We start from the raw sequence: 12,825 nt of genomic DNA, 5'->3' as shown, positions 1-12,825 counted from the left end.
TACAGCAAGACTTCCGGTCACCTTCGAAATAAAAGCTGTGTTTGCACATGTGGCAGAGAGAATTAATCTAAATCACATTACATCTGTCACATTCATAACAATCTACAAAGTTTATTTTATTTTATATTAATTTTCTCTCATTATCAAACTTTTTTTCGGTGAGGCAAGGAGGGTGATATAACATAATACATAACATAATCTCAGTGAAGCTTCACAGTCTGTTCAAGATGTTGGAATCAGTTATATACAAAATAAAACTCATCTCAGGTCAATGTACCAGCCTGTCATAACATGATATAGATAGATAGATAGATAGATAGATAGATAGATAAGTAGATAGATAGATAGATAGATTGATAGATAGATAGATAGATAGATAGATAGATAGATAGATAGATAGATAGATGATAGATAGATAGATAGATAGATAGATAGATAGATAGATAGATAGATAGATACATAGATACATAGATACTTTATTTATCCCCTAGGGAAAATTCATGTGTCCATTATCTCATTGTTGATAATAATAATAATAATAATGATGATGAATACAGTTAATAATAAATAAACAACAATAACTAGATTAGTCCACTTCCTGTGGCTGAGGTGTTCTACAGCCTGATGGCAAAGGCTCAGCCTTTTTGACCAGCTTGTCCAGTCTCTTTGTGTTCATGTCAGACATGCTCTGTCCCAGCAGACTGCAGCATAAAAGAGTACATGTCCACCACTGACTGATAAAACATGTGCAGCATTTCACTGCAGACGTCCTTGGTCTTGGAGGTGTTCAGAAGGAGGCAGTTCTTGTCGCTCCATTCACTGAAGGCCATCTTCAGATCCCTGTACTCCTCTTCCTGCCCGTTCCTGATACACACCACAATAACTGTGTCATCTCAGTATTTCTGGATGCTGTAAGACTATGTATGTATATTATACACACAAACTGAGAACTAAATTTGGTGATGAAGACCTAGAGGTGTGGTTGAAAGTGATAATAGTGGACCTTGAGTTGAGATTTATTCAGTCATGTCAGCTCAGATGTAAGAGACCACTGAGTCGACTTCATGAGCTTTAAAACTTCATTAACAGTCTCTTTTACTATGACAAGCTGTGAAACTACAGACAGCCTAATGAATAAAACCACAGTTTCTTATAAAAGGTCTGTAGGAAAGTAAAGTCCAAGGTCTCAAAAACAAGTCGAGCTTCAGCAGATAACGTGGAAAAAATGTATATGTTAAAAAAAAAACAGTCGTAACAAATGTATTTGGATATTCATTAATGCGCTAGTCATCTTTTTTTTTATTTTGAAGGTACATATCGAAAGGTTTCCGCTTTTACTCTGACGTTTTCTGTCTAACTTGACTCTGCCGCCTCTCCGTGTCCACATTTTCTCCCCCTGAATCCCCGCCTCCTGAAACCATCACCACCCCTCCCTCCACCCTCCTGGAGGTGAGGGTCACAACAAGATGCTGTTTAGAAAATGGTCGGAGCGGGAAAGTTAGTAACCTTAGTAACCTGAGTAACCTAAGTCACATCTGTACGTGTGTGGATGAAGTTGGTTTGGTGCCTTGCTCATGGACACTGACGTCAGCAAGGTTCAACAGGTGTACCAGGAAAAGTCGCCCTTGTCACACGCATGCACACACACACACACACACACACACACAAACACACACACACACACAAACACACACACACACACAACACACACACACACACACACACACACACACACACACACACACACACACACACACACAAAGCCCTTGTGTGGTATCCATTAGGAGCAGGGACAGGAGCTGGGGATTGAACCACCATCCTGACCTGCTCCTCCTGGAGGTTTAGTTCATGACCTCTGAGACGACCTCAGACCTGCAGGATGGTGACCACTCAGCGGTGGTGTGGACTCTGCTCAGAATTTTGATGCATGCAGGCACTGAAAAAAAATCATACACTTTGTCTCAGTTGACCTGTGACAGTGGTGGTGTTCATTGCCCCCCCCCCCCCCCAAGCTTCTTGATCCAAATTCAAGGTCACCAGTAGGTCTGAGCGATATGGAAAAAAGGTCATGTTGTGATTATTTTGGCAGATATTGTGATATGAGTCATGATTTCAGCTGGACTGGGCGTTTTTGCATTTCACTTAAAAAAATATGAAAATGATGATGATGTGATTTTTTTGGGTCTTGTACCAAACAATCGTGTTCCTCTACATGTGGAGAATATGAATTGTATTCCGGGGCGTCTCTGTAGCACCACAACACTTCATTTATGGTCTGTTGTTGTGAGTGACACATTTTACCTTTATAAAAATGGAGCTCCATACTACACTTGGCCATTTGCAATTTTGTTAACATTTCAATGAATTGTTCGGCCCTGCAAAAACTTTTTTTTTTTTAGAATTTAAACTCAGAAATTTTGACTTTTAATCTTCTGATGCGCTTCAGTACAAATGGGTTTAAGATGGAAACAACAAGAACAAAAACATTTGACTGGACGTCACGTCTTCCTTGTTCTAACAGGAGAATCATGGCAGATCTGGACACTTAATTGAGGTGAGACGTGTTGCTCATCATGTCTCTGTGCAGCTTGACTTATTCTACGTTGTGGTGAAGCTGATGTAGCTGCACAAACCTACAAGACACTGATGGCACATCCATGTGTGCACGTGGAACCAGCCTGACACCAGCTCCTCTCAGTGACACCACAGTGCCAGCAGGCCTGTATTGATTGTTCCACTTGTTCCACTGATGCTAATACAGACTGTTGGCCATCGATCAGCGTCCCAACCCGGCCGTCAAGGTCACACTGAAACCGACACATACTCATGATGTGCTCGTGGATTAAGAGAGCAGACATGACAGGAACATGTCACCTTCAGTCTGAGGAGTCACACTGAATTATCCTTTGTTTCAGACGTGCCGGAGTCCACAGGGACCCACCAGGCCTGTGGATGCACTGTCACTAATTAATTTACCTCTGGATTCCCCTAATGATGTTACAGTGGGAGCTGGATTACCACAGAGAACAGCCGGCTCTATAATTAATAAACTGTGTGCTTCAGCATGAGGAGCCAAGAGATGATTATGTGTTGGATTAAAGTTCGCTGCATCGTTTGACAGCTGACAGACCAGACAGCCCTGAGTCTGAGGACGGAAATGCTAGTTTTTCTTTCATTTATTTATGAATGAATGAATGAATGAATGAATGAATGAACTTTATTTATACAGCACCTTTCATGCAAATAATGCAGCTCAAAGTGCTTCATAATAAAAAAATAGGTTTAAAATCATACATGTACAAAAGGAAGGTTTGTGCATGTGGTTAAAAAATTACTATTTACAAAATAGGATTAACAGCCAATGTTATTATAAAATAGCACTTATGAAATAGCACTAAGCTGTTTAGATAAAGGAAGACTGCTGTTAGTTCTGTTAAAAACATATGTTTGAGTTGTTTAAAACTGTCCACTGTATCAGCAAGTCTGATACTGAAAAGCAGAGTGACCCTGGGAATATTTAAAAACGCAGCTGTGGAGGATCTCAGGGTTCTTGGAGGATCATGGGGAGTCATAGATTCTGTGTTGTAAGAGGGGGCAAGGCCATTTAGTGCTTTAAATGGCCCCAAACCACCACCACATTCAGGCCAGGAAAACACTGCCTGCCTTGCATGTGTGTGGCGGCTGTGGAACGTCTTGGTTTTCATTTCAGTGCCTGTGTTAAGAGGTTACAGCGGCCATACTGCCTGAGACGTGCGTCTCACACTTCGCCAAATGTGGTTCCCAGTGAAAAAGGAACAGGGAAAACATCTGTTGCTAGTCCTATTGACATCATATCAGCAACATTACATAAAACTGACACCTTTCACCATAGTTTCAATTCCAAGCTTTACCTGAATATGTCACATACATGAAAAAATTATATTTTTTAACCATTTCAGCATGTGGAGACAGTGGAGGCCATATGTACTATAGTCATAGCAGAGTACCAGTGTATGCTGTAATTATATTATGTCAGTAATTTAACAGGTGATGGGCAGTATTTGTTTTTCTGGTATGCTCCCTCTCTCTCTCTCTCTCTCTCTCTCTCTCTCTCTCTTTTCTTTCTGTCTTGCTCTGAACAAGGGTAAACAAAAGTCAAGGCAAACTCAATGAGGAAGACAGAGCTGGCATTAGTGACACAGCAGACACGCAGGCAGTGTGCAACACACACACACACACACACATACACACACACACACACACACACACACACACACACACACACACACACACACACACACACACACACACACACACACACACACACACACACACACACACACACGTGAGCAGCAGCGCTTCAGCAGATGCCACACACATGCAATACAGACAGTATGTCCTGTGTCTACTTCCTGTTTTCCACTAAAAGGTCCCATCAAAGCTCAATTCATGTGTGCAGGAGTTGACTACTCAGCCTGGGCAGGAAAGCCTGCCCAAAGATTGACAGCTTGGCCCTTCAAGGAATAAGGAATAGCCAAAGTAATAGGGGAAAAGCAAAGGCAAAAGGTAATGGCATTTAAAAAAAAAAATCCTTTTATATATTTCTTTTTATATTTTTATATTTTTCTCTTTTTCCCATTTTTTAATTTACTTATTTATTCCTTTATATATTCCTTTATTTATTTTCTTATTCCTATATTTCTTTTACTTTTTTATGGCACTCCTATGACTCCATAAGTTCAGATTGTTCTCATACTCAAATATTAAATATAGTTGGAGAAATTATAGTGAGTGTAGATGTTTTTTTAATGTCATCTCTGTATCGATAGTTCATCCGGTAAGATATATATGGTTTTATGGTTTTATGGTGGTTCACTATTATTTGTAAGAAGTTCTATTTGTATTCACACCAATTATGTTCAGTGAAACACTGTTAGAGATGTAAACAGTAAATGTTGCTGTGATGCAGAATTCTTTAGAGGAAACAACAACAGCTACAATAACACAATGACAGCCTACACAGATATTTTACTACGTTTTACCTTAAAAAACACATTTTGCCAAATGCTTCTAAGAAGAACTATTTCATCACGTGGTTTTAAAACAACAACAACATTAACAACGTTTTTGTGGTGACGTCAGAACGCACGGTACGCGGCCCTACGCTGCTGACGTGTAGGTAGGGAAGTGGCTGTCGGCCGTGTTTAGCCGACAGCATTAAGCTCTTCCTGTTCATCACCGGCCCTCGTCATTGACAGCTCACTGCCAAGTCATCTGAGTCAGCACTGAGCTACCTAACAAACAGGAACACTACACTAACAGGTACACAGGTAGGAGACTTCTCATAAATCTCCGTCAGGAGCTAGCAGGCTAGCATGCTAACAGGCGGCAGTGGTACCTGTTAGTGTTACAGCTAGCTACACATACCAGCTGTACTCAGCGGTTTCCTCACATTCCTGCTGATAACATAGCGGTTCTATCTCCTGTGTAGCCCGCGGTGCTGGTGGAGGAGCAGAGGGAAGACATCAGGAGACACTGACCAGCCGTCAGTCCCACGGTCAGTGCTGTTAAACTGAGCACTCAGTGAAAACCACAGCAGCTCATCACAATCATATCACACACATCATTTCAGCCTGAGACAGGATGAGGCTCTGTCTCCTCATGCTGAATATCCCTTACATGCTGCTGTCTGTCACTGAGACGTGTACAGCAGCTTACTGTGCATAGATGATGGAGGCAGCTGCTGGAGGCGGGGAGTTTAACCATACCTACAGCTGCCGAACCGGTCACTTCAGCAGAAGTGAACCGGAGCTTATACCGGAAATGTTAAGGCCTATCGTGGACCGCTAGATCAGCTTATGGCTCATTACTGTATTTATGGAGATTAGTAACCTGTATGAAATACATATATACCTCGTTAAATTTCCCTCAACAGGTTCTGTGATCCAGCGTTTGATCATATCCCTCATATAAACTGATAGAAAAATGAGACTGTTTGTTTAGTTGGCTCTTTATTTCTGTTATCGATTGGTCAGACTGGCTACGGTGGCTAGGCTAACTACAGCCATGTTAGCGCAGGCTAGCTCCAGTGTCATTTTATTTATGAAATTGTGAACACCTCATCATATTTGTTTTGGGGACATCTGTTAAACAAAGCACCGCCAACACGTTATATATTTAATAAAGATAGAACTGAGTTATAAACAGCGCTAACTAGTTGATATTAGTCAAACTCAGCATCATTGATTTCCTCGACAGGTCCCGTCATCATGTTCCTGTAGTTGAGATTAGCTGCATTATTAATGACTTAACACTGGGTATAAAACATGCATGGAAACAGCTGTAGGACCTCATTCATTACATTCATGTCTTTGGTATGTTTGTATCAGTACTTTGCAGTCACAGGAATCCAGCACCAGGTCTGCATCCACCTGATGTGATGTCATCAGTCCACCCGGACAGCCGTGTGTTTAAACCTGGATGTCACAGTTAAACTAAAGACACTGTTTTCCACAGGTGGAGTTAAAGACAGCAGCTTTATGAAGAAGTGTGAGTGACTAGCACAGCAACAATGGGGAAGAGGAGGGTCCCAGATCTGTACCGAGCCCCCTTTCCTTTATACTCCATTAAAGTGGACAGTAAAACTGGGCTGGTGATCACAGCAGGAGGAGGAGGGGCCTCCAAGACAGGCATCAAGAATGCTGTGGTGAGTACTGACCATCGCCTGTTGTTTTAATACACCACTACAGTGGCCCTGAAGAAAACACACACACACACACACACACACACACACATAGATAAAACACAAGAACATGAAGAAAACAGCTTCAAGAACTTGACAACACATCATGTGTTTGGTTGTGTTGTGTGTTTTGGTTTTGTTTCCTCCTGTATTTAGATGTCTTCACTCTATTTGCTTGTGTTGTGTGTTATTACATGTGTTTTTATGAGCTGCAGTGTGCTGACCTTTCAGAGCCACCATAGATACAGCAGAATAGGATATAATACCATTACGTACTGTGAGTTTGTTGCTAAAGAAACACTTAGTTAGGGAGGCAGTCTTCTTCTTTCAGTTTCATGTATGAATGGAGATCTGGGTCCCAGACCTCGTGAGAAGCAGTAGAAGACTAATGACTGTGTGTTTTCAGCACTTCCTGGATCTACAGCTGGTTGGAGAACACCAGTACAGCGCCACCCTCCTTCACTCTCATGACACGGACACACGTGCAACCATGAACATGGCTGTGGGCGATGGTGTACTTGCTGCAGGACAGGACGGGACCTGCTGTCTGATGAAGTTTCAGCACAGTGCAGAGAAAGAACGAGGCAAAGCTGCTGCTAAAGATGGTGAGGCTAACTGCTCCACCTGCTCTCATCAAAACATGGGCTGCATGTAGCACACTCGTTGATGTGTAGCTGACTCATTTATCGATTGCATGTGTCCGTCTTCATTTACTTAGACATAATGATGAAGTTAATATGTAAATGAAGTGATGATGATGAAGTATGAAGTATCTGATTTTATGAAAAAGCAGTGGGCTAATTAGATTATAGCAAACAGTAATATTCAGTGTATACAACAGAACTACGCCCCTGGAGAGGCTGTAGGAACAGTGTCCACATATTAAAACTGTGGCTAAGACTGGGACTTGTTAGTAGTTATGGTTGGCGTTTTCGACATGTTCAGTGGTGTATACTGTGTATGGACACATATTCAGGTTATCCCTTTATTTTTAAGGTTAAGTGAGACTTTCTTCTTGTTCTTCTACTTGTTCTTCTTCTTCTTTTACTCCTCCCCTACTTCTTCTTCTCCTTTTTCTTCTTCTTCTTACTCTTCCTCCTTCCTACTCCTCCTTCTTCTTCTTCTTCTCCTTCTCCTTATTTTCCTTCTTCTCCTCCTCATCTTCCTCTGTCTTCGTCGGTGATTCAGACACTAGTAAATCTGTGTTAAGCTCCAAAACAGGACAGGAGCTGATGAAGCAGTGACACTGTAACAGCTTCATTAGAGCGAAGTCAGCAGCTGAAATGAAGTTACAGTATTATACAAGTTATTGATTATCAGAATATCACAGAATATCAGTGCTGTGGGTCCTTTTGTGAAACTTTATTTAAACCTTAGTGCACAGGACAGAACTGTAGGAGCCTGACGCAAATGTAAATGTGTTATAACACTGTTATAACAACTGTTATACAACAGCTGTGTAATGATTCATTTGTGCACATGCAGGAAAGAGCAGCGTGCAGCAGGGCAGCACCAGGAGACGAGCTGGGAAAGGAGACAAAGGGGGACAGGACGGAGCTGCAGCCTCTGGAGATAAGTCAGAGCTGAAGGATGAGACGGCTCACATCTCTGTCACCGGTTTGGCTGAAGTGCAGTCTGACCTGAACCCTAAGGACCCGCTCCAGAAGGTGGTCCGGTTCAGTCCTGACCTGAGCCTCCTGCTGACAGGAGGCACAGATGGATACGTCCGAGTCTGGGAGGTAAACACTGTCAGGTTGTACTTTTCACTTTCACAGTGTTCCCACAGCGACTGAGTCTGATTCAGCTGGGAGGTCAGGACACTGAGTATGGATGTCAGGTGGACATTGACATACATGTGATCCAGCTGGAGGAACCACTCCTTATTGCGCTTTGTCCTTCAGTTTTCCCGTCAAAGCCCCACGTACTGAATATAAGATTAAAAATCCATCAGCAACACATTTTAATTATTGATTAATATTTGAAGTAGTTTACCTGCACAAACGAGCTGCTTACAGCTGTTCACATGTAAAAACTCTGTTCAGTTCGGCTGCTGTAGCTCCTCCACTATGAGGTTTGAGGTCATTAATATTATTTCTTCTGGATTATAGAAACGTTTTCCTTTCATCATTTATTATCTTTGATCATTTTAAATGAAAATTTGGAGTGGTGACTGTTTCTGAGAAGTGCACAGTCATGCACAAAAGGAAATCTGTCATTTTACTAAAAAAACTAAATTACTGAGTCGTGGAGACTGGATGAGTGTGTTGAAAGGTTTAAACCAGTCCACTTTATCCCGAACTGGTTATTAAGAGGTGGAGATGAAGGTGGAGACACAAACCTTTCACAGACAGTGGAACTGACTGCACCAGACGGAAGAATGAAGGTCAGGGTCTAAAAAACATAGGTCAGGTTTGTTGGACTGTGCTGTGAGATCACATTATCATGATGGGAACTCTAAAAAGACAAAGATGACACGTCTTTATCAGTCTGATGTCTTTTGGTGTTGTTGTTTACCTTGTTCACCTGGTTGTTGTTGTTGTTGACTCTTCTTCTCAGTTTCCCTCCCTGAAGAAGAAGTTTGACTTCAGAGCTCATGAGGGGGAGATCGAGGACCTGGACCTGAGTCCAGGGAAAAAGGTGATAACCTGACTTCTCCTGTGGTGTGGATGTTTACTGTCGGCTCAGGGTAATGACGGATGCTGTGTATTGATCCATCGGTAATGATCAATATGCTGTGTTGTCGTGCAGCACCTGGTGACTGTTGGCCGGGACTTTGCCTGCAGTGTGTGGAGCGGCGACCAGCTGGCCGTGAGTCTGAAGTGGAATGAGACTTTGCCTCAGATGGATGAGAAGACGTATCGATACATGGCCTGCAGGTCTCTTCTTCTTCTGCGACTCATCATATCCACGTGGTTTCATTTGACAGTCACTCATGGTGATACTTTGATATGTTTCAGGTTTGGAAAGGTAGAGGACCAGAAAGACGCCCTGAGGCTCTACACAGTCCAGATCCCCCACAAAAGAGACAGAAGACCTCCTCCGTGTTACCTCACCAAGTGGGACGGCAAGAGCTTCCTGCCCATGCTGACGGCTCCCTGTGGCACTGAGGTCATCTCCAGCCTGGCTGTCAGGTGACTGAGGGCTCCAGATTAGAACATACAGAACTTTCATTCAAAAACACATAATTATATGTCTGTAGAAAAATAGTATAGTGTATTTTTTGAATCTGTTTATTAGGTTTAGCAATGTTTCCAACATGACACGAACAACCGTATTCGAGTATTCCCTCCCGTCCCCGTAGCAAAGATGAGCGAGAAGCAGCTGAGACATTAAGAGATCATCAAATACAAAACAGATGATGGGGAAGTTCAGAGTTCAGAAACACTCCAATCAGCAATATGTAAGATCCCTGTATGTCGCACAGATGGTGTGGTCAGATCGAACACAAAAGAGTGTGAAGATGATGTGTATAGAGTTCAAACACCATCAGGTAGAAGCTGAATTAAACCTGAGCCCTGGTCAACATATGAAGTACTGTGTCCCAGTTAAAGGCGGGTGCTCATGTCACTGAGCTACAAGGTCACACGAGAACATCACGTTTTGGCGAGATAAGGCGTACAACCCTGTCACTCCCCCAAGCCCGTGCCATTACAATAACAACAGGGTTCCTACACTAGAAAAACATCCCAGCGTGTGTTTGTATCTATGTGATAAATCCACTGTAAGTGCATATGAAGCGATCTATCTTTTGATATTACCATCCCCTGGAACGACTGTTCAGGTCTTAACATAATCCAGAAAAGGTGTCCATGTTTTTCCAAAGTTCCTCAGAGAAAATCTAATCTCCTCTAGTTTAATCTGATATAAAAATAAAACATCTGTTATGGGAAGGTGGAGACACATGTTTTCATCTAAGAACTATGAGGCATCTAGCTAAGAGAGAGGTCAAAGAGATCATTCGCTTAAGGTACAGAGGAGTGTTGCTTCTGGGGGGGATCAGGTGGAACGTCCATACCAGATATTTCCCTGAAGGATTTAAAAAAAGTTAGTTCAATTCAGTGCCCAGAGTTTAAACTAGCAGGAATATATCTGTACACGTAATATACAAAGATAAAGAAACCTCTAAACCCTTCGTTTACACGGTGTCTCAGCTGAGTGAAGCAGGTGACTGTGTGGAAGCTAAATCAGCCTGTTGAGGACAAACTTGTGGATTTCCTGTTGTGTAAGATGTAACTTTGTCTCTGACAGTGACTCCGGGACGTTCCTCGGTCTTGGGACTGTAACAGGTTCAGTAGCGATCTACATTGCCTTCTCCCTGCAGGTAAAGACACTGAACACACACGTCTCTGACAGTCGGCCTGCTGTGTGATGTAACCTGCTCCTCCTCTCTCTGTAGAAACTGTATTATGTCCAGGAGTCTCACGGCATCGTGGTGACAGACCTGGCCTTCCTGCCCGACTCTCTGAGAGGCAGAAACATCAAAGGGAATAATGAAACAGCCATGTTGAGTGTCGCTGTGGACAGCCGCTGTCAAGTCCACGCTGTCTCCAACCGCCGTAAGTCCTGCATCATCATCATCATCACCACCCAGTGAACACACAGAGACCATGAGTCAGACCCTCAGACCCCTCTCACCTTGTCTTGTGTCCTCCAGGGTCCTTCCCCATCTGGCTGGTGCTGTTCTGCTGTGGCCTCATCGTCGTGGGGGTGGTCCTCCTCCTCCAGTACCTCTTCCCAGGATTTATCTGAATCCGGCTTGATGGAGCACGGACACACCTCCACGTTGCTGACTCTGTCAACATCAGCAGTCCTCAGTCCAACATCCAACCATCCACTGCAGAACATTGAGTCCCAGCTGAGCCTGGAGGCTCTCCACCTGCAGCTGTCATGGCGTCCTCGTCCCCCCTCAGCCCCCTACTCAGGGTTGTTCTCTCTCAGACCTGTGAACCCAGTGGACTCAGACCAGCACAGACTGGGATTTTACTCTATCAGTTAATCTTAATCTTTTCTGGATTCATGTTGGAGAGTTGAAGGACTCATGAATGTTTAAGGGTGGGATCTTTTTATTGACATATTTAAGGAACAGTATACAAATATAAATGATGGGCACATATTGTGTCTGACTTAGTTTTTCCTTCACACAGACACTTTGAATTAGTCTCCAATTTTATGTGTTTCCCATTTTATCCACTAGTGGGCAGCAGAGATCACACACAGTCCTGAGGTGAAGAGAAATTTGTGTCAGTACAGAAAACACCAGAAACATTTCTGCAGTTCAGCAGCCTCTAAAATAATTTCATATTAATTTAAAAACAAACATGTGGGTAAAGCTGCTCTGAGCAGACGAGAAGCAGAGTCAGTAAACATCTGTAAACATCTGTAACGGTGATGAAAGCTGGATGTTCTCTCTGTTATGAAGACCTGTTCGTTTTCAGATAAACTCTCTGGCTGCCCGAAAATGTGAATGACTTTTTAAAATGATCCCTGTCATTGTAACTAACCTGGTGAAATGATGGAAGAAATAAAATATCAATAAGAAAGGTAGATGATTAAAAAAAACACCTGGTCTGTTCATGATTCCTGATCTGTGGTGACGGAGCTGATGTCAGAAGCCACTCCTCCCACCGTCCACACTCCACATGTGAATGTTACACATTGGAGAGCAAGTTTTTTTTCATCTGTATAAATGCCTGTGGGGGGGGGGGGGGGGGGGGGGGGGGGGTAAAATGAACAGGGGTGTTTATAAAGAAGAAAAAAAACCTTGACCTTGAAAAATGATCCTTTCAAACATAAAAGAAACTCACTTGCCTTTCAGGGCTTGCTTACACATCCGTAACAAATATCTAGTTTACAGTTCTTCATTCGTCCAGATATTTTAAAAACCAAAAGACCGGTTTGAAGAATGAATAACACAAAACAGCTGAACTGATCATGTTCTCTGAACTCTGGATATTTCAGTCATCATCTCTCCTGTCGTTTACATCAGGTCACATGACACCTGCTCTGATATTCTGTTGGTACAGAGAAGCTCAGTGTAACAAACCACAGTGAGTCCATGACCTCACAGGAGAGAGACTTCTCATTGTTATACTGACAGAGTGAAA

At 42.8% G+C, this 12,825-nt stretch overlaps 1 protein-coding gene across 2 annotated transcripts; it reads left to right on the top strand.

The window, feature by feature from the left end:
- The first annotated feature begins 5,138 nt into the window (after nucleotides 1–5,138).
- Nucleotides 5,139–12,297, top strand: preb (prolactin regulatory element binding). 2 transcript variants are annotated; one of them, XM_056381710.1, is made up of 11 exons: nucleotides 5,139–5,309; nucleotides 5,471–5,536; nucleotides 6,496–6,685; nucleotides 7,128–7,326; nucleotides 8,207–8,460; nucleotides 9,278–9,358; nucleotides 9,470–9,597; nucleotides 9,679–9,852; nucleotides 10,970–11,042; nucleotides 11,118–11,277; nucleotides 11,376–12,297. In XM_056381710.1, the coding sequence occupies exons 3-11, from the start codon at nucleotides 6,551–6,553 to the stop codon at nucleotides 11,468–11,470; spliced, it is 1,299 nt and encodes a 432-aa protein (XP_056237685.1). In that variant the 5' UTR covers nucleotides 5,139–5,309; nucleotides 5,471–5,536; nucleotides 6,496–6,550; the 3' UTR covers nucleotides 11,471–12,297. The 2 variants fall into 2 exon arrangements, with proteins under 2 accessions (XP_056237685.1, XP_056237686.1); XM_056381711.1 differs by having other exon boundaries at nucleotides 5,140–5,301.
- Nucleotides 12,298–12,825: the final 528 nt, after the last annotated feature.

Source organism: Seriola aureovittata, chromosome 7 (assembly GCF_021018895.1).
Source record: "Seriola aureovittata isolate HTS-2021-v1 ecotype China chromosome 7, ASM2101889v1, whole genome shotgun sequence".
Lineage (NCBI taxonomy): Eukaryota > Metazoa > Chordata > Actinopteri > Carangiformes > Carangidae > Seriola > Seriola aureovittata.
This window is presented reverse-complemented; position numbering and strand designations above follow the sequence as displayed.

Bases quoted from the DNA above. Each gene is read 5' to 3' on its own strand.
- preb (XM_056381710.1), top strand. From the start codon at position 6,551: ATGGGGAAGAGGAGGGTCCCAGATCTGTACCGAGCCCCCTTTCCTTTA. The intron at 7,327-8,206 runs GTGAGGCTAACT...GTGCACATGCAG, and splicing joins CAAAGCTGCTGCTAAAGATG to GAAAGAGCAGCGTGCAGCAG. The intron at 11,043-11,117 runs GTAAAGACACTG...CTCTCTCTGTAG, and splicing joins ACATTGCCTTCTCCCTGCAG to AAACTGTATTATGTCCAGGA.